The sequence below is a fragment of the Gadus morhua genome, chromosome 16, assembly GCF_902167405.1.
Source record: "Gadus morhua chromosome 16, gadMor3.0, whole genome shotgun sequence".
NCBI classification, from domain to species: Eukaryota; Metazoa; Chordata; class Actinopteri; order Gadiformes; family Gadidae; genus Gadus; species Gadus morhua.
Window position 1 is genome coordinate 7,312,376 of NC_044063.1, and position 18,895 is coordinate 7,331,270.

An 18,895-nucleotide genomic window follows, 5' to 3' on the forward strand; every position below is an offset into this window, starting at 1 on the left:
CGGCTACAGGGCGGAAGCAGGATGCCCTGGTGCTCGCCTGATCAAAATCCCTACTGTGTTGTTCATGTTCAACAGTGGAAACGAATGACTTACAGACACAAGCCGTGTGGAGATTTTACGATTTTGGTAGTTCATCCATCTTCAGAAAACTTTAAAAGTGAGTTGCAAAAAGAAGCATTAATTGGTGCTGCTCGAGTACGTTGTGATATTGTGAACCCATTGAGTCTTTCAGTTCGAACGAACCGATAGTGAGCAAGCTAACGCTGTCTTGTTAGCTTCGAATAGTACCGTACTATTAAACATTAGTAACGTACATATTATCCTCTATATATTGCGTATTTACTGGGACGTTCAACAAATTATGTGGTCACATCTGTTTCAGTCCTATTAGTGGTGTTTTTTTAATTTATTTATTATCCCAATAGTATCCGTATGCTTGGTGTAGGAATATGTATTTATTGTAATCAGCCGGCACTCTTGATAGACATTTCGTGTATTGATGCACTTTTTTTTTATTGTATTGGATTGTGTTATCTTATACAAGACCAACTCGAACGAATAAAGTAATCAATGATTGTTCCCATCATATCCCAGGAGTTGAACCATGTCGGGGGTTCCAGCGGTGCAGGTGAGCATCGAGTCGTCCTGCGAAAAGCAGGTGCAGGAGGTGGCCCTCGATGGAACGGAGACGTACGTACCCCCGCTGTCCATGTCCCAGAACCTCGCTAAGCTCGCGGAGAGGATCGACTTCGGTCAGGGTTCGGACTCGGAGGGGGACGAGGCGCCAGCGGAGCCCCGAGACCGTGATTGGTTGAAGCAGGAGCCGGAGGAGGAGGAGGGTAAGGAAATATCTCCTTGAGATGCAGAACATCAAAATGAGATCAAAAGATGACGTGGTCTGAATTCATCCCTTCCAAGAACCACACAAATAAGAAATAATCTAAAATATATATACTATTAACCTGGCAAGGTTCTTGTTTATATATGCTGGGAAAGCTGAACTGTACCATTTACACCTAAGAGTTTCACAAACAACCTGCTCCAACATTTGTTTCCACTACCCATAGTCATCCAGCCCAAAGGTTCCCTGTTAATGACCCTTCCTTCCACCTCATACTCCTGCAGGCACGGTGAAGTTCCAGCCCTCTCTTTGGCCCTGGGACTCGGTGCGTAACAACCTGCGCAGCGCACTGACGGAGATGTGCGTGCTCTATGACGTCCTCAGTGTCGTCAAGGTGAAGAGGTACATGGCCTTGGACCCCGTCTCGCAGGATCCCTCCGCTGGCAAAGTACATCAAACTTATTTTATTAAAAAGTATATGCAAAGTGCTCCATGAGCTAGTTCCTTTAAAGATGCTTTAGGAGTCAGAACTCGTGGTTAGTAGGTTAGTTCTTATTTTTTCAATTGTTTGTAGGAGAGATTGGTGGTAATGCACAATAGTTACATCAATTCAATTTTATTTGTATATCCCTTAATCACAAGTACAGTCTCACAGGGCTTAACAGACCATATGTATGACACCCCCCTAGCCCTAGGGCAAGACAAAAAGTTTTAAGCAAACACTGCTTTCTGTTCTAACGGTTTCCTGTGCTGCTCCCCAGAGCCCCCAGGTGTTCCAGCTGATGAGTAAGAAGAAGTCTCTTGCCACCGCTGCCCAGCTGCTGCTCAAGGGAGCCGAGAAGCTCAACAAGTCCGTGGCGGAGAACCTGGAGAACCGGCGGCAGAGGGACTTCAACTCTGAGCTGCTGAGACTCCGCTCGCAGTGGAAGCTCCGCAAAGTCGGGGACAAGATCCTGGGAGACCTCAGCTACAGGAGTGCAGGTGAACCCACAGCCCTGTGTCGCGCAGTCAGATACAGCTGTTACTGTCTGAGGGTAGTGGTGGTTAGGGTGTCGGAGGGCAAAAAGTACTTGGTTTGAACCCCAATGTCAACAGTCCCATCTAGGGCTGCAACTAGCGATTATTTTAATAATCGATTAATCGGTTGATTTCTTTTTTTCGATGAATCGATGAATCGGATAAAAAAAAAAAACATTTGTAATTGCCACATATTTATTCAAAAACGGAACATTATTTCAAATTCACAGTGCAGACTGAAGTGTAAAAACAGCAGGTTATTGCTCCAAAGTCCCGGAACTATTAAAAGTAATATTAAATGATAAAAAATAATAAAAAAAACCTAACTGGGATAACACAAAAAAAACATACAATGTATGGTATACATTTGCATATATACAGTATATAAGGGACGTCCACCGTTAACTAGTCAACCGATAAGATCTTTAACCGGTAAATACTAACGGTTAAAAATAAATTAAAAAGATCTTAATTTCTCTCAGATGACAGGGGATTGTTAATTTTTATTGATATTGATAACATTTTCGAGACTCCTTGAAAAAGAACTAGTATTATTGCTTTTATTGCTGATAAGATGATCATAGTTCAAGATAGGACGTTAACCAGGTCATAATTCCATCTTTACCATCTATTTAATGTTGCTGGGAAAACAGGTTTCCACGAAAAAAAAAAAAAAATTCAATCATAATAATGAGCCGATCTGAACACATCACATTTGACACTGTTTCCGACTTTTTTTTAAGCTAACTAGCTCTATATCCCGCCGATTTTAACATGGATTTAAAAACTGGATTACTATTTTTAAGTGACAGACTTTCTACCCCGTCCGGTTGTGTGATTACTACTGCTGCTTTGAATGACTGTTGATGATCTATGACCAAATTCGTTGCCAACGCTTTTAGTAATCGATTTTTACCGATTGCATCGATTCGTTGTTGCAGCCCTAGTCCCATCCATTTACTTTACATTACATTCACTTAGCAGACACTTTTGTCCAAAGCAACCTCTAATCAACCTTTAGAGGTCAACGATAAAGATAAACCCCCCAAATCATTTAAGTGCATACAACTTGGCAACTTAAGTGAGTGCTACGATATAGAAACAAGATTGAGACTGATTTGAATAATTTCCTTACTGGTAGCTGCTTCTTCTTCTCTTATATCTGAATTTGCTTAAAGGTGCTTTGGGTAAAGTGTGCTCAATAATAGCTAAGCAGTAGTATTAGTAGTTGTTGCCTTGTATAACACATTTAGTACACGCACATTTCTTACAAATGGCATGGGTTCTTTGTTTGGTACCAGACCAAAGTTCTGTCACCTGAAGTGTGTTTGTGTGTGTGTGCAGGTTCCTTGTTCCCTCACCAGGGGACCTTTGAGGTGATCAAGAACACAGACATTGACCTGGACAAGAAGATCCCAGAGGACTACTGCCCCCTGGATGTCCAGATCCCCAGCGACTTGGAAGGCTCTGCCTACCTCAAAGTGAGCAAAGGACAACATGGATAAAAAATAGATCCATTGACATTTCTTTCTTTAATCACGTTAATAATTATAATAAAACATATGGAACCATATTTGTCTAATTATAAGAAATGATACGTAACTTTACCATTGCCTTATGTGTTTCCAAATCAAATCTCTCACATTCTCTTGTTGTTGTTTTTGTTGTTGTTGTTGTGTTCGTAGGTGTCCATCCAGAAACAAGCACCAGACATAGGAGACCTTGGCACTGTCAACCTCTTCAGGAGGCAGCCCAAAACCAAAGCAGGTGAGCTTCAGTTCTTATCATATGTCTGGTACTAAAGGGTCCCTATGTTATAAACAGGTGGGATGTTGATAAGCCATTATCAGCCATTCATAAGCCATCAACTCAACCAGTGCATTGACGCAGCTCAACCTAGTATCCTACACAGCGGACCCTCACATGGCGAACATAACTGAAGCAACAAATGTCACAACTTAAAGGTTTAAATATATTGATTTGAAAAAGTTTTTCATCCAACAAATTCTCCATCAGGACAAAAGAGTTGCAAAACGTAGCGGTAGAGGCGGTGTGGGGTTGAGAGCATTAGCTTGTGTTGACTTTTTTTTTCTCCCCTTCCTTTGTTCCACCAGGAACGCAGCCCTGGCACGTGAAGCTGGAAGCAGCTCAGAACGTTCTGCTCTGCAAGGAGATCTTCGCCCAGCTGTCCCGTGAAGCGGTCCAGATCAAGTCCCAGATTCCCCACATTGTGGTGAAGAACCAGATCATTTCACAGCCCTTCCCAGGTGTGCACAGAGAAGCTCCTGCCATCACAACCGGGAAACCAAGCACTCATAATGACATGTCACTGATGCGTAAAGAGAAAGGAGGACAATTCTAAAGCAATACAAATCCATTGAAGTGGTGCCAGATACCAATAACTTGTCGATCCAAAATATATAGTTTAGGATTTTCTGAAGTCAGTGCATGTCATTTGGCATGCGATGCCGCCAATTTCCACTGACATTTTCATTTCATGCACCTGGGGTTGTTATTGGGTGTTTATGATTATCGTTCTCTCTCTCCCTCCAGGCCTGCAGCTCTCCATATCTCTGTGCCACTCGACAGGAGATAAGAAGCCTGTGAAGGGGTCACCAGAGAGACCCAGGCCGGACGACCACCTCTATGTCCTGGAACACAACCTGCATCAGCTCATGAGAGAGGTACCCTTCTAGACAAGAGCCCCCTGTCTTCTTCTGCCCTACTCCAACGTGCTGGCTGAGGCCAGAATACACAAACAATGCATTTTGGCCTTCCATCCATACTAAAACAGGATTCTTCCATTAAACTGAGACTTTCGATGTTGATCTCACTGTCTAAAATTCTAATCAATCTGAATTGAGGTGTTTCCCTTCTACCCGCCCCCCTGTGGTTGTGAAATTAGGAATATTGTTGGCCTCTTACATCATTCATCGTTGTGTAATGGCAGACATAAACACCACACCCAGAAGAATAGGGCTGATCTGATTGATGAATGACTTCCTGCTTCCTGTGTCTCTGCCAGTTCCATAAGCAGCGACTGAGCTCTGTGGTGATGCCCCACCCCGCCAGCGCCCCCTTTGGTCACAAACGTATGCGTCTGGCGGGACCGCAGGCCTACGACAAGGCGGAGATCTCCAGCCTCCAGCAGACCCAGGGGCTCCTCGAGAAGATCATCAAACAGGCCAAGCACATCTTCCTCCGTAGCAGGTACCATAGCTAACAACAAGTAGCTAACACAAGCACATCTTCCTCCGTAGCAGGTACCATAGCTAACAACACGTAGCTAACACAAGCACATCTTCCTCCGTAGCAGGTACCATAGCTAACAACACGTAGCTAACACAAGCACATCTTCCTCCGTAGCAGGTACCGTAGCTAACAACACGTAGCTAACACAAGCACATCTTCCTCCGTGGCAGGTACCATAGCTAACAACACGTAGCTAACACAAGCACATTTTCCTCCGTAGCAGGTACCATAGCTAACAGTAGGTAGCTAATGCATTGTACCTGGCACAATGTAGCTAACACAACTTGGGAGGCTAACGGCATCGCGAGAAATGTGTTCTTGGTGGGGGTAAGAGAATAATTTAAACTCGGGTTGAGCTAACATTACTTGGAATCCACCACTGTAGGACGGCACGGACCATTGACAGCCTGGCCAGCCACATCGAGGACCCCCAGATCCAGGCGCACTGGTCCAACATCAACGACGTGTACGAGTCCAGTGTCAAGGTGCTCATCACCTCCCAGGGCTACGAGCAGATCTGCAAGTAAGAGGAGTACTGCGAACCCACCCATCTCACCAAGATCCCCGATTCTGTCAGAAAGACTACAGTCGGACCCAGATAATCACACCCAGATCTTTAGGCTCTCAGACAGATGATTCAGACCCAGCTAAACGCAAGCAGATCCCCAAGCTTTTCCAGAAGGACTTCAATCCGACAAGCAGCCTGTCACACCCAGATTCTAACACACTCTCTGTTGTGTCGGAGTCGCACCCAGCTAATCACAGCCAGATCCCAATACTCTAGAGTCTAGAAAGTGTTTGTATCTGGTTGTTTTCTGTTGGTGACTGACTCGCTGACTGCAGTCCTACGGAGTCCCGTGACAGGCAGTCAGACCCAACTAGACACATCCAGAATCCAACACACTCTTGGGCTGGGCCCGATGGGGTAACATTAAATATCAAAACCATTGTAGATGTATTCAGTGGTAAAAGTATCTGATAAATCATGTTTTTTATATTTTGTTATTTATAATATTAAATGGAACAATAATTAACCTTTTTGTGTGTGTGCGTGCAGGTCTATCCAGCTTCAGCTCAACATCGGCGTGGAACAGATCCGAGTGGTGCACCGAGATGGCCGCGTGGTCACACTGTCGCACCAGGAACAGGAACTACAGGACTTCCTTCTATCACAGGTACTCCCCACTACAAAGTAAGAGCCTTGTTTGGCCGGGTTGATGGGGATGTTGCACTCGGCTCAACAGGTGGTCCTCATAAGTGTTAAACAAGTGCAGAAACCGAGGGCCTTCACCTTGTCCACCTGCCAGTTCCATAGTATTCATAGTAGTATTCCATAGTATTCACACCTGCCAGTTCCATGGTACTTTTAAACGTCTGTTTGTTTTTTAATAACGTAGGTAACAGCACCCCTCTGTGTCTGTGCAGTGTCGGATGCTTCTTTACTACAAATGCGTATACATGATCCTTTTTTTTTGTTGTTGTTGTAATATATGTTAATAACGTGAGTAACAGCGCCCCCGTGTGTCTGTTCGGTGTAAATGTCACAACACTACACTTGACGTTAAAACAGCGCGAGTAACAGCGCCCCCCTGTGTTTGTGCGTGCAGATGTCGCAGCATCAGGTGCACGCCGTGCAGCAGCTGGCCAAAGTGATGGGCTGGCACGTGCTGAGCTTCAGTAACCACGTGGGCCTCGGCCCCGTGGAGAGCATCGGCAACGCCTCCGCCATCACCGTGGCCTCGGCCAACGGGGAGTACGCCATCTCGGGTGAGCTCGCATCACACGACACCCTCTGACGGTAGAATACAAGTCAGGTGTATTTGTGTAGCCCCGATCACAGTCAAAGGGCTTTGTAGGACCGCCGAAAGAGAGATCCCTCCTTCCAGGGACATAATGGTAGCATAAACAATACAATTTGTATTAAAAAAGATATAGAAAATTAGTATTATCCCTGGTACTTTAGAGGTGCTGGCCAGTGGGTAAGCTGGAAACCATCAGGTGGGAGGCCAGACAGTGCAATATTATCATTATCTTAAAGGTAGTTTAGTTCGTGTTCTCATACCCAACAAGCCCTGGTTGGAATAAGAAATGACACAGAGCCTATTGAGGCCTTACGTAAACTCTATATTTATCATTATCTAACAAGTCGCCCAAGGTTCTGGGGAAAACTGGTCAAACCAGACTGTGAGCAACATTCGACAGGCACATGTCTCGCCATGAGTTTGTAAACCAGCCTCCAACAGGATGCATGCTAATCAGGTGCGCGATTGTTGACGTGGGGGGGGGGGGGGGGGGGGGGGTATGGAGCGATTGTTGACGGCGGGGGGGGGGGGTGTATGTGGCGATTTTTTTTCCCAATGAGAGCGACACGAACTTCGTCTGAGCAAAAAAAAAAAAAAGAATAATGAATTATAATAATAATAATAATTCATGTGCACGCAGAGACTATGGTGGCCGAAATTAGACTATGGCGGGGCGCCATAGTCTCGTCAATGTGTGGGAAACACTGAGGTGGTAGAATGACCAATTAGAATGTTGGTTGTTAAATTTACCTTTTTCTAATTTGTTTACACACTTGACTAACAGGACTGATCTCACCAAGCCAAAATTAGCTATCCTAAGAGACCTTAACCTGACCCCTGATGTAGCACACTGCTCCTAAAACGAACCACAACTACCGCATCAAAATAAACATATTATATACAGTTCATTATGTAGTTATGTATTAATCCATATCATGCTGTTTACGGTACTTGTTTTTGTCTATAAGTCTAGAGCAGTGGTTTTCAAACTGTGAGGCGCGTCTCCCCTGGGGGGCGCCAGAGTTCTTCAGGGGGGATGCGACGTGAGAAAAAAATAAACCAAAAAAGTAACAGAAATAAACGAAGACGCGCTGAATTCGAAATCGTTCCATATTCACTCACTCACTATTCCCTACATAGTGTTTATGATAAAGTGCACTATATAGGGAACGAACAAACGAGAATTCGGACACTACGCTGAACATTTCTAAACGTAATTTGTTCTCTGAGGGGGGGCTCACTCTCTCATACTTTGAAAACCCCTCGTCTAGAGGGATGCTGTTAAGGAGCAGGTAGAGGGTTAGGGCACCTTGCTACAGCTTAGACGTCAGACATTGGGGATCGAACTCTGTGTCTTTCAGCCAACCACCACCCCAAAATGCCATGCACATCGTCGGTGTATCGTTGTAACGTCAGCACTATCTTTTGACTTCGTGTTTACGTTTGTGATTGCTCTGCTCTCTCTTCCAGTGCGCAACGGTCCAGAGAGCGGCTGTAAGGTTCTAGTCCAGTTCCCTCGCAGTCAGAACAAGGACCAGCCCAAGAGCGAGGTGGTCCAGGACACAAAGTGGACCCACCTGAGGGGCGCCTACAAAGAGGTCCACTGGAGCAAGATGGAGGGACGCAACTTTGTGTACAAGATGGAGCTTCTCATGGCCGCGCTCACGCCCTGCCCCTGAAGAGGGCATCGAACTGACCCCACGTCTTTTTTATATATGTGTATATTCGAGAAAATAAAAACTACTTTTGTTTGCTATACCCCCCAGATGTGTTCATTGGGGCACTGCAGAACCTAAAGCAGTTGTGTCAACTGCAGATGTTTAACTGTAGAACTTGTAATACAAATAAAGGTCATAACAGTGAAGGCACTTTGCTCTGGGATGCCTCAGCTCTTTTTTGTTTTCACAAACACTGAGCTTTTAATGCAATAAAACACTTGGGTTATACTTCAAATTATTCATACCTTACACGTTTGTTGTGTCTATCTTGTGGGATCACTGCCATGTGTGGCATGAAGTGTGAATTTGCGTTAAACATCTGATGAGATAGCAATCGGACCTCCTTACTAGAAGTGAAAAACATTCAGAAGCTTGAGATCAGATAAAGGAGCTCCAGCTTTTATCACCGTATCGAAAATGAAGCCAAAACAATGCAGTCTGAAAGTACAAAGTAAAAATACAATGATGACAAAGGAGGGCAACAGTTGGGTAAAATAAATATACCTCTGTCTCCAGTGAATAACGTACATTCAATCTAGCAGCACCAATCTGGAGAACACAGAGCATGCAGTCAACTAAACTGCAGCCCACAAAGGATTTTTCCGTAATTTTTCCAACTTCCATAATCCTTATCAATCCACAATCGCTGATACTCAGGTCCCCCTATATCCAATAAATTAAATACGTTTGCCTATCATTTTTTCCTTCAGGTATTACAAAGAGGTACATCAGTCCAGCCCCTGGACCAGCTGGGACCAATCAGAGCCCATGTTGTCTCGAAATAATGGGTCCAGTCTGTGTGTAGGTGCACACACCAGCCACACGTCGGGGAAAGGTAGTCTCTGAGGGGTCTGGAGCCAGACAGGGTTTCCAAACGGAGCAGGTGGGAGATTCCCCTGAGGTCTGGGTCCTGAGGCTGGGTGGTACCCGTGTCCATGGAGCCGTGGACGGGTCAGCCCATCTGCCCCCCCCCCCCCCCCCCCTCCATGGCAGTGAACCTCATGGTTCCTCTGAGACACCACACAGTATGAAGTCTGTTACAGAGGCTGAAGCTCTGTCTCGTTGCCTGTAGACGAGAGAGAGAGAGGGACGATTTGTCAGAATTTGTAAACTGAGGATGTTGTGAGGTTGTTGAAATGAACATGAATGAACCATTATCATTTAGTAATTTAGGATGGGCTTTCATCAAAAACAACTTACGGTGAAGGTAATTACATGACATTAAGGAGAAGGTAGGACACCTTGCTCAGGGAAGGCAGGCAGCAGCTAGAAGCTTTTTTAATCTGACAACCGAGCCCCTAGACTACCCTGGCCCTATTGGAACTCAAAACACAAAGCGCCTCATCTACTTCATAGCCCTCGTGTTTGTAAGAAATGGAAAAAATATTATGGGGTTATTTTTATGGGAGTAGCAAGATCTGTCGGGGATCATGTGGCAGCTGATTTGTCCAATCAAATGCATGTAGAGTATACTGATAGGCAGTCAATTTAAGATCTTCCATCCCACACCAACACTATGTTATGCTGTATCAGTCATCTGTGTGTCATGCTTTAAATCCTACACCCCTTCAAGAGAGGACCGCCAAACTAAAGTGTAAAACCATTTCATGAAATAAACGGTTTAATCTATGACATGAGAGATTTTTGCCAGAAATACCGTAACAGCTTTATATTCATTGGGGGGAAAACAAATAATGCATTCTTTGACCAAGCAAATTCCTCCGTGACTCGAGGCTGAACCAAATACTGGCCGATACTCCAAGGCTATACACTTCCTATAAGCATGAACCACACAGCGGCCATTGGACTCCAGAACAATCACCATTGACCACATTGATTACTGAAATGTTGCTGTATCCCCAATCTCTATTTACTGTATATTTCATGATACTTTTGAAACTTTTTCATTTTTTTCTTTTTTTACTTTATTTTAAGATAAGATCAAATAAAGAAACTTGAAACTAGAAAGATGAAGAAAATGTGTCTCTATACATGTGTAGTTAACATGCTCATATTACATTTATTATGTATAATTTTATATAATTATTAAGATGTAGTCCACCCTTGGCCTTTCCGTGATCATTTCACTATCCAGAATGTTTGATACTGTGCATGTGATCAATATAACATTGACTCTGATTGCGTTCTGCCTTACCGTTCTGTTCTCGACGCCGTCTGCAGGCCTTGATGTTCTTGTAGGCCCGGTTCAGGAGCCACATGGACAGCATCAGCAGGCCCGCCAGACAGAACAGCACCAGGGCCGAAACGGACAGGTACTGCAGGTCCTCATAGATCACCTCTGGACACAGCAGACGGACAGGCGGACAGAGGGGTTAAGGTCAGGGTGCCACAGAATGAAACATGAAAATGAACAAATAAAGGATGTGTCCTGTTTTGTTGTTGGATCACTCTCTATTCATAGGTGCATCAATCAGATATAAGGTTGCTTGATTATCACTTAAAAAGGAAAAGAATGATAATTACTTGTTCAAAGCAGTTCAAAACTTTACTTTTACATTGAAGGTATTTTACAGTAAATACGGTTTTCTGAAATACGTAGCATGGAACAGCATGTATGTTAAAAATAAATACAAATAATAATAAACATACAACAAGGTAAACTATACAAACAGGAAGTGATGTTGACTAACTACAACCAAGTAGTGAATCAAATAATACTAGAAAACACTAGTATAAGGATAGTAAGAAGGGTTGAGAATGATGATGCTTTGAGTGTCACTTTAGACTGTCAACTGTCCCAAGAGCCCTTGACCTCGACACTATCTAGTCTAGAGTGATTTTGAGTAGTTGAATGCCTTTACGTCGGCACTTCTAGAGAAAGCGCTGTTGACCAAGCTTCACAGATCTTATCACGTCCACCCAGAGCAAATATGCGTCACCTCGTCACCAGACACACCTTACTGTACGTTCACATTTGGTTAAACTCCGCTCACAGTCACTCCAAGGCCTCCTCTTAATCAAATGTATTCAAATTCAAGAAACACAAACACACTCACACTCACACACAAACCAAACAACAACAAGCACACTCAAACATTATACATTTAAAGACATTTACAAATGTAACATAAATGTACCAACAGTACTAAAGTATGGAGTGACTGACTCCTACACATAACACACTTTGGAACAGTCTCACCACTGGTTCACACACACACACACACACACACACACACACACACACACACACACACACACACACACACACACACACACACACACACACACACACACACACACACACACACAGACACACACACACACACACATTCAAGAAACGCAAACACACTCACACTCACACACAAACCAAACAACAACAAGCACACTCAAACATTATACATTTAAAGACATTTACAAATGTAACATAAATGTACCAACAGTACTAAAGTATGGAGTGACTGACTCCTACACATAACACACTTTGGAACAGTCTCACCACTGGTTCACGCACGCACGCACGCACGCACGCACGCACGCACGCACGCACGCACGCACGCACGCACGCACGCACGCACGCACGCACGCACGCACGCACGCACGCACGCACGCACGCACGCACGCACGCACGCACGCACGCACGCACGCACGCACGCACGCACGCACGCACGCACGCACGCACGCACGCACGCACGCACGCACGCACACACACACACACACGTGAATAGCCTTTTTGGGTTAGAGGGGAGCCTCATCATGATTGCACTTGTGCCTCGCAGCCTCAGCATCTGCTCCCCACCGACACCACCACAACCCCCGACTCCACCACTGCCATACCGTTCACTTTGAGCACGAAGCCGCTGTCCTTGCTGCTGCCCGAGTCTTCTGTGACGGTGAGCACGTAGAAGCCGGCGTCCGCGAGCCGCAGCCGGGCCAGACCCAGCGAGCCGTTGGCGTACGTCTCCACGCGGTCGACGTAGTCCGCCGTGATGTTTGAGAAGGAGCCGCCGCCGCCGCCGCCGCCGATGTCACTGCTATCGGGCTGCCAGCTGCCGATGCTGCGGCTGACAGCGCCGGACATGAAGGTCCACTGGAGGGTGGGCACACCCTGGCAGGTCACCCGCACCGAGAAGAACACGTCCTCCTGCACCGAGCGAGTCATGCTCCGCTGGGGGGAGGCCACGGAGATGGCTCCGGCTGGGGACGGGTGAGGAGGGGGAGAGAGAGACAGGTTGAGTGAGGGGAGGGGAAAGAGAGAGAATGGGGAAGGAGAGAGGAAGAGAGAGAGAGAAGGGGGGGAGGGTAGAGGGGGGAGAAGAAAGATAGGTGGACAGCAAGAGGGGTTGAGAGAGAGAGGTGAGGGGAGAGGGATAAAGAGAGCCAGGAGAGAGAGGTAGGGCGTGGTAAAACAAGGTCAACTCATGCTATAGAATTTGCAATATGGAACTTTGCATATATTGTTTTTCACGATATCGAGTTACAGAGTACAGTGCAGTGTAATACAAAAGATACAAGAGCATCTCTAGAGAAAGAAAAAGAGAAAGCACTTTTAGATCATAGGTTAGAATTATATTACTGTGGTTCCAAGTTGAAGTATAACCCCATTCTACCAAGGTTACGTGCGCTGCCATAAAAACACATTAAAGCGAAACAAACCCATTCCACCTCTCCGATCTCGAGACAGTAATGTTGGTTCACATTAGACTGTCCTGCCAATGGCAGCCAGGATGAATATGATTCTACCATGTGGTGTTTTTTTTTTTGTATCTAGGGATAATAAGATTCTACCTGGTCTTTACCTGGCAGTGTTGTGTGGTATGTCCCCAATCGTTACTTATGGGATAGAAGGGGTAAGTTGGGGTCTTACAGTAGTTGTTGGTTGAACAGGTTTGTCCAGAACACAGTGGATTCCTTTGTGTTTGTGTGTGAAACCACACGTTAGGGGTAGAACTGGCCGAACAGGCTGCTGGGAAGTTTTGGTCGGGGCTCAGCCGTTGGCTTGCCTCACATAGTTTCCAGAGCTCTACTCTCCACTCCGCAGCTCTACTCTATACTCTCCAGCATGTCTGGATGTGACACACCTGGGTTTAGGAGGAGGAGGAGGTGGTGGAGGCTGAAGGTGGAGGGGCAGGTGTGTTTGCCAAAGAAGCATGAGGAAAGAATTTCCCAACTAAGTAATTCCAACATGACTTGACAGACAAAATGGCTGAGTGATAAGTTACGATTACGAACAAAGGAACAGTGAGTCCGAAACACAATTAGTAGTTTAAAACTTGTGCTGAGGGCAGGAGGTACGGGGGTGGGGGCCATTTCAAACACAAGGTGAGGGACTCTGTTCAGTTAAGTAAACAAGGACATGCCCTTTCAGTTACACAAGCACAGCTTTCGAACCCCAACACACACACACACATTACATTGAACTCCCACACACATAGAAACTCCAGCACTATAGGACAATGGCCAGGTCCCCTGGTAGAGGTGCGTGTGTGCCCCCGTGTGCGTGTGTGTGCCCGTGTGTAAGTGTGTGTATCGTACCTATATGGATCACATACAACGTGATGCAGAGAACCAACCAAATGTCCTGTAGTTCCAACAGTCTTAGATTGCACATTAGGAGTCCAGATCCATGAGTCCAAGCTGGAATGAAAAAGCTCTCCAGGGTTCCTTGGCATTCCAGAGCATTCCTTTCCCTCTGGTTCCCTCCAGGGAAAGAGGGAATGTCTATTTTCCACTCTGCATGTTATTTTTCATATTTCCTTTCCTGGGAAAGCAGGGTGTGTTGGTTGTTCTGGATGTGTGTGTGTGTGTGTGTGTGTGCGTCCGGTGGTGTCAAGTCTTCCCTCCCTTTCTCTGTCGGTTCGCCGGTCTCTGAGCTGTCACACATGCCTGCGCACGTCAGAACTCAGCCTGCACCTATCCGACAGGTTCCGCTAGGGTAGGGTCTACGGAAACGCGTCGACAAAGACAGAAGTTTCATGAGCGCTGGCCGCACACGCGAGCGCACCCGCAGACACACACACGCAAGCGCGCGCGCTCATATTTCTAAACAGGGCTCTCTGACTTGATTATGTTTGGCCATGGGCCTACCCGGTCAAACGTGAAAGACAGGATGAGTGATTAAGAAAGCTGATAAAAAGACCCGCCATAACTGGGTTAGGCCTTGAACCCACCTGCACATATATATATATGTATATATACATGTTTTTTTGTTTTCTTATTTTCTTATTTAGTGCTTCAGCGGCCATCAGCGGAAGTTGTAAAGTCAGTTTGACAACTAATGACTTCAAACTTGAAGAAGAGACAATATTCGAGGAGGTTGCATTTAGTCCGTTTCAGTCAGTTTACTTTTCGGTTCGTACGCAGTTGTACCCATGACATTATTTAAACAAATACGATATTTATGGATTTGAAAGAGGTTTTTCGATTGAAGCTTTCAAAATGTTGCTTTTTCATTTTTTTTATGTACAGGACTGACGCATAGGGTGGGAGTGTCTCAACCACTCCAGTTTGTACTTCAATACATTTGTTTTGGTTTTCACCAGCAATATAGCGCCATCTATCGCTGTAATATTTGTAATATTTTGGAACCATATATATATATATATATATATATATATATATATATATATATATATATATATATATATATATATATATATATATATATATTAAAACCATCAAATCAATAAAAACACGTTTTCAAAGATTGAAATAATTTAACATAATCATATACATTTATTAGTCCAGCCTACTCGTTTATATTGGCCCAGAATAGTCAAGTCACGTTGCTAGGTCTTTTGAAAATAACCATTGCATTATCAAAATATCCGAAATTGGAGGCATTGTAAAACACGCCACCTTAAAATGCGAGTAATCTTAGAGGTCAGGACTAAAATGTATAAATACATTTAAAAATCACGACATTAGTTAGAACATCGGGAATAAACTGATTCGCCACAAATTCAGACGGAAGTAAATACGCTCTTATTGTGAAACGGTCCGACCGGATGTCCCTATTTTATTTCTTTGTGATCAATTTTAATTCCGGTTTCGCAGCTTGCTCGGAAAAGGATATATCCGACTGTTATTCAAAAGTTAAGTTTGCCTTTAGGTTATATAACACATTTCCACATATCCGAATCAGCTATCGCTATTTATTTCATGCCAAGTATTTGCTTTATTCGGGTGTAGAACCGCGGAAAGATGAAGTGCTCTTTTTAAACTTGTGTCTTGGCTTGATACTTCACCATAAACACACGATGGATTATAGCACGTACACTGCCATTTACTGTTGTGCTCAAGGTTGACTTCTGAAAGTAGTTTCACTTAACGCAAGCAAAAAAGTGCAAGGAAAAAAGACGTAGACAACAATAGGACCCCTTGCCCTAATCGTAGAATTGGTATACCGCATGATCATCCATATTTAAGAAGAACTAAACGTGGGGATGTTTTTAAACTACATGGATACGAAGAGGGTAGACATTCCCTCCAGTCTATTGGACGACCTTTGCAGTCGGTTTATCCTCCACATACCAAGTGAGGAGAGGGACAATGCAATCCGGGTGTGCTTTCAGATCGAGCTGGCTCACTGGTTCTACCTGGACTTCTGTATGCAGAATACACCTGGACTGCCCCAGTGCGGGATCAGGGACTTCGCCAAAGCCGTCTTCCATCATTGTCCGTTTCTCCTGCCCAAAGGAGAGGACGTGCAGAAAGTTATAGAACAATGGAAGGAATACAAGATGGGTGTCCCTACGTACGGTGCCATTATTTTAGACGAATCCCAGGAAAACGTATTGCTTGTTCAGGGCTATTTGGCCAAGTCCGGCTGGGGCTTCCCGAAGGGAAAGGTCAACGAGGACGAGGCTCCTCACGACTGTGCGGTCCGTGAGGTGATGGAAGAGACAGGGTTTGACATAAAGGATCGTATCTGCAAGGACCGGTACATCGAGCAGAAGATCACTGACCAGTTGGCACGGCTGTACATCATCACCGGTGTGTCGAAAGACACCAAGTTCAACCCTAAAACCCGGAAGGAGATACGCAACATCGAGTGGTTCGCCATCGAGAAGCTCCCATGTCACAGGAACGACATGACCCCGAAGTCTAAGCTGGGCCTGGCCCCCAACCGGTTCTTCATGGTCATCCCCTTCATACGTCCGCTCCGGGAGCGTCTCGTCAGGCTAAAAGAAGAGTCCACAGACTGTGACGAGGACTTGGGCAAAGCTCTGGACAACTCCCGCTCAAAGTCCAAGTGGGTCCCGGGCGCCGAGGCGTCTCCCGGGGAGGGCTGGGGAGGGCGGCACAAGGGTCAGAGGTCGGTGGGACAGCTGAGCGCACATGATCCGAGCGATGTTCTGAAAGCCAAGAGCCCCAATCTAAAGGGAAGTGGGAGGAAAGGCGTCCAGGAGGCCGCAAACGCTGGGGTGGCGAACCACCAGCTGACCGCCGCCGTCGCCAAGGAGGAGAGGAAGCTCCAGCCCCGGAAGCTGTCTGAGAGCTTCGGGAAGGTAGAGTCTCCTGGTGGTGGTGGTGGTGTTGGTTACACCAGAGACTGTGAGGTCCTCATCTCCTCCAGGGCATTCCTCACCTTCAAACTGGACCGTGACGCCATCATGGCCTGCTTTGAATTGTGAGAAAAGGCAACATTTTTTAATGTCACTGTCGTCTCCTGTTCCTCCTTTGGGTTTTTAATGTTTATCCCTGAATGTATTTTTTTTCTTTTTTTTGCATATATGATTTTTATGATTGTTGTACACATTTACATAAGGCAGCCCAGAAGAAACATGATATTCGTGTAGCAAATCCTCTTTTCCCGTCCGGAGGAAGCTAGGCGGCTACCGCAGGCACATACACCTCCCTGAGACCTAGGCAGAGGCCATCATTCCCTTCGATGGAAGGTTAAAACACCCAACCATAGCAATCTGTCCATTCTGTTGCTCAGCTGGACTTTTTAAAAATGTTTTCTTTTGTGCTGAAAGATCCAAGTGATGAGACTGAAATGGATGTATTTTTCTTCAGGCGGCTTTTGTCAGATTGTATATCAGGTGTTGACTTGAACGTACCAACTTAGACATTTTTCCTTGTTGCTACTTGCTAATCCTCTGTAGGTCCATCCTTAAGTTTTTCTTGCTACGTGCTATATGCTCTGTGAAAGTGCTGTACATCAACACGAGGAGAATGTCTGTTTGATAGGAACCACAGGCACTGTTGAAGAGTGTTGAATTTAGAAAAACTTAAATGTTCAAGTAAACGTACTCCGAGGAGAAATGTATTTCTTTTCCAGATCTATATATTTTTTACTATTGCAAAACATACTATTACAAAACAACAACCCAAATTCAGACTGCATTTTCTTCCTTCGTCCATTTTCAAAATATGTATGTTTCAAAAGACCATTCAATGCATTTTCATATTCGCCTTCAAATTTCTAATGGACAATATGTTAATATAAACTATCCAATATATTGAAATGTCATATTTTTTCCACTGTTCATTTTTACTGGGTTACCCTGTTGCAGTGGCATCATTGTGATTTTAATCTAATGTATTTTGAAATGATGAAATCCTGAAAAAATCAGAACAAATTAAATGAAAAAAATAAAACACATTCAATCTCCACATTACACGTTTCTGTTTAACTTCTTTGTAATTCATGTTATTCGAATAGATTATATTTGCGAATCCCACTTTGTTTTGACTTAATTGTGGCCACAGAGAAGTGAATCTATCAGGACCATGACTCAATCTATACACAATTGAATAAAAACAAAGAAGGGACAGCAGACATTGCTGATACATCTTTAATAAACGAGTCTTTAACATGTTGATCAAAGGGATGGGATGTAACAAAACATTACACACTAGAGGGCAGCAAACTATACAACATCATAGGTTACAGGGAGATCATCATCAGGGGTCGGCAACCCGCGCTGGCAGCACCCTTCTATCCACACCCCATTTCTAACCAAAACTGGCCCTTTACAAAGGAAAGGTTGCCGACCCCTGATCTAGATTAACTGAAGACAGGATGCCTTGTTTTGAGTCAAGTAGTTGATGGACTTGAATGCATTACTGACAAACTGTGACACTGAGAGAGAAAGTTGCTCCTGATTTATATTATTAATCATACTATTTATAGGAAACAGACACAGGGAAGTCATTTTCTCACACTGGCTTCGGGTCGGATTATTCATTCGATTATTTATATTATATATACTGTACTGCATTCTTTCCATCTAATGGTAATGGTATTTTTTACTGTATACATTTTGTTTAGGTCTACAGTTTGTTGCATAGTGCAAATA

The 18,895-nt window shown here is 44.7% G+C and overlaps 3 protein-coding genes across 4 annotated transcripts; 2 read left to right on the forward strand and 1 right to left on the reverse strand.

The window, feature by feature from the left end:
- The first annotated feature begins 6 nt into the window (after window positions 1–6).
- med17 (mediator complex subunit 17) lies at window positions 7–8,879 on the forward strand. The gene is made up of 13 exons (XM_030380362.1): window positions 7–157; window positions 595–839; window positions 1,126–1,289; window positions 1,603–1,822; window positions 3,203–3,339; window positions 3,544–3,625; window positions 3,973–4,125; window positions 4,412–4,542; window positions 4,884–5,068; window positions 5,496–5,633; window positions 6,168–6,285; window positions 6,718–6,877; window positions 8,383–8,879. Exons 2-13 carry the CDS (start codon window positions 605–607, stop codon window positions 8,589–8,591), a joined length of 1,932 nt encoding a protein of 643 aa, XP_030236222.1. The 5' UTR covers window positions 7–157; window positions 595–604; the 3' UTR covers window positions 8,592–8,879.
- Window positions 8,880–9,603: 724 nt separating this feature from the next.
- On the reverse strand, window positions 9,604–14,584 carry vstm5 (V-set and transmembrane domain containing 5). 2 transcript variants are annotated; one of them, XM_030380389.1, is made up of 4 exons: window positions 14,124–14,584; window positions 12,426–12,785; window positions 10,786–10,929; window positions 9,604–9,696 (listed from the first exon to the last, which is right to left on the reverse strand). In XM_030380389.1, the coding sequence occupies exons 1-4, from the start codon at window positions 14,197–14,199 to the stop codon at window positions 9,668–9,670; spliced, it is 609 nt and encodes a 202-aa protein (XP_030236249.1). In that variant the 5' UTR covers window positions 14,200–14,584; the 3' UTR covers window positions 9,604–9,667. The 2 variants fall into 2 exon arrangements, with proteins under 2 accessions (XP_030236249.1, XP_030236250.1); XM_030380390.1 differs by lacking the exon at window positions 14,124–14,584 and adding an exon at window positions 13,388–14,086.
- Window positions 14,585–15,586: 1,002 nt separating this feature from the next.
- dcp2 (decapping mRNA 2) lies at window positions 15,587–18,214 on the forward strand. Its single transcript, XM_030380385.1, has one exon. It carries the CDS (start codon window positions 16,034–16,036, stop codon window positions 17,222–17,224), a length of 1,191 nt encoding a protein of 396 aa, XP_030236245.1. The 5' UTR covers window positions 15,587–16,033; the 3' UTR covers window positions 17,225–18,214.
- Window positions 18,215–18,895: the final 681 nt, after the last annotated feature.

Coding starts and splice junctions, on each gene's coding strand:
- med17 (XM_030380362.1), top strand. CDS start 605: ATGTCGGGGGTTCCAGCGGTGCAGGTGAGCATCGAGTCGTCCTGCGAA. Junction 840..1,125: donor GGAGCCGGAGGAGGAGGAGG/GTAAGGAAATAT, acceptor ATACTCCTGCAG/GCACGGTGAAGTTCCAGCCC. Junction 4,126..4,411: donor CATTTCACAGCCCTTCCCAG/GTGTGCACAGAG, acceptor CTCTCCCTCCAG/GCCTGCAGCTCTCCATATCT.
- vstm5 (XM_030380389.1), bottom strand. CDS start 14,199: ATGTGCAATCTAAGACTGTTGGAACTACAGGACATTTGGTTGGTTCTC. Junction 12,786..14,123: donor GTTGTATGTGATCCATATAG/GTACGATACACA, acceptor ACCCGTCCCCAG/CCGGAGCCATCTCCGTGGCC. Junction 9,697..10,785: donor ACGGCGTCGAGAACAGAACG/GTAAGGCAGAAC, acceptor TCTCGTCTACAG/GCAACGAGACAGAGCTTCAG.
- dcp2 (XM_030380385.1), top strand. CDS start 16,034: ATGTTTTTAAACTACATGGATACGAAGAGGGTAGACATTCCCTCCAGT.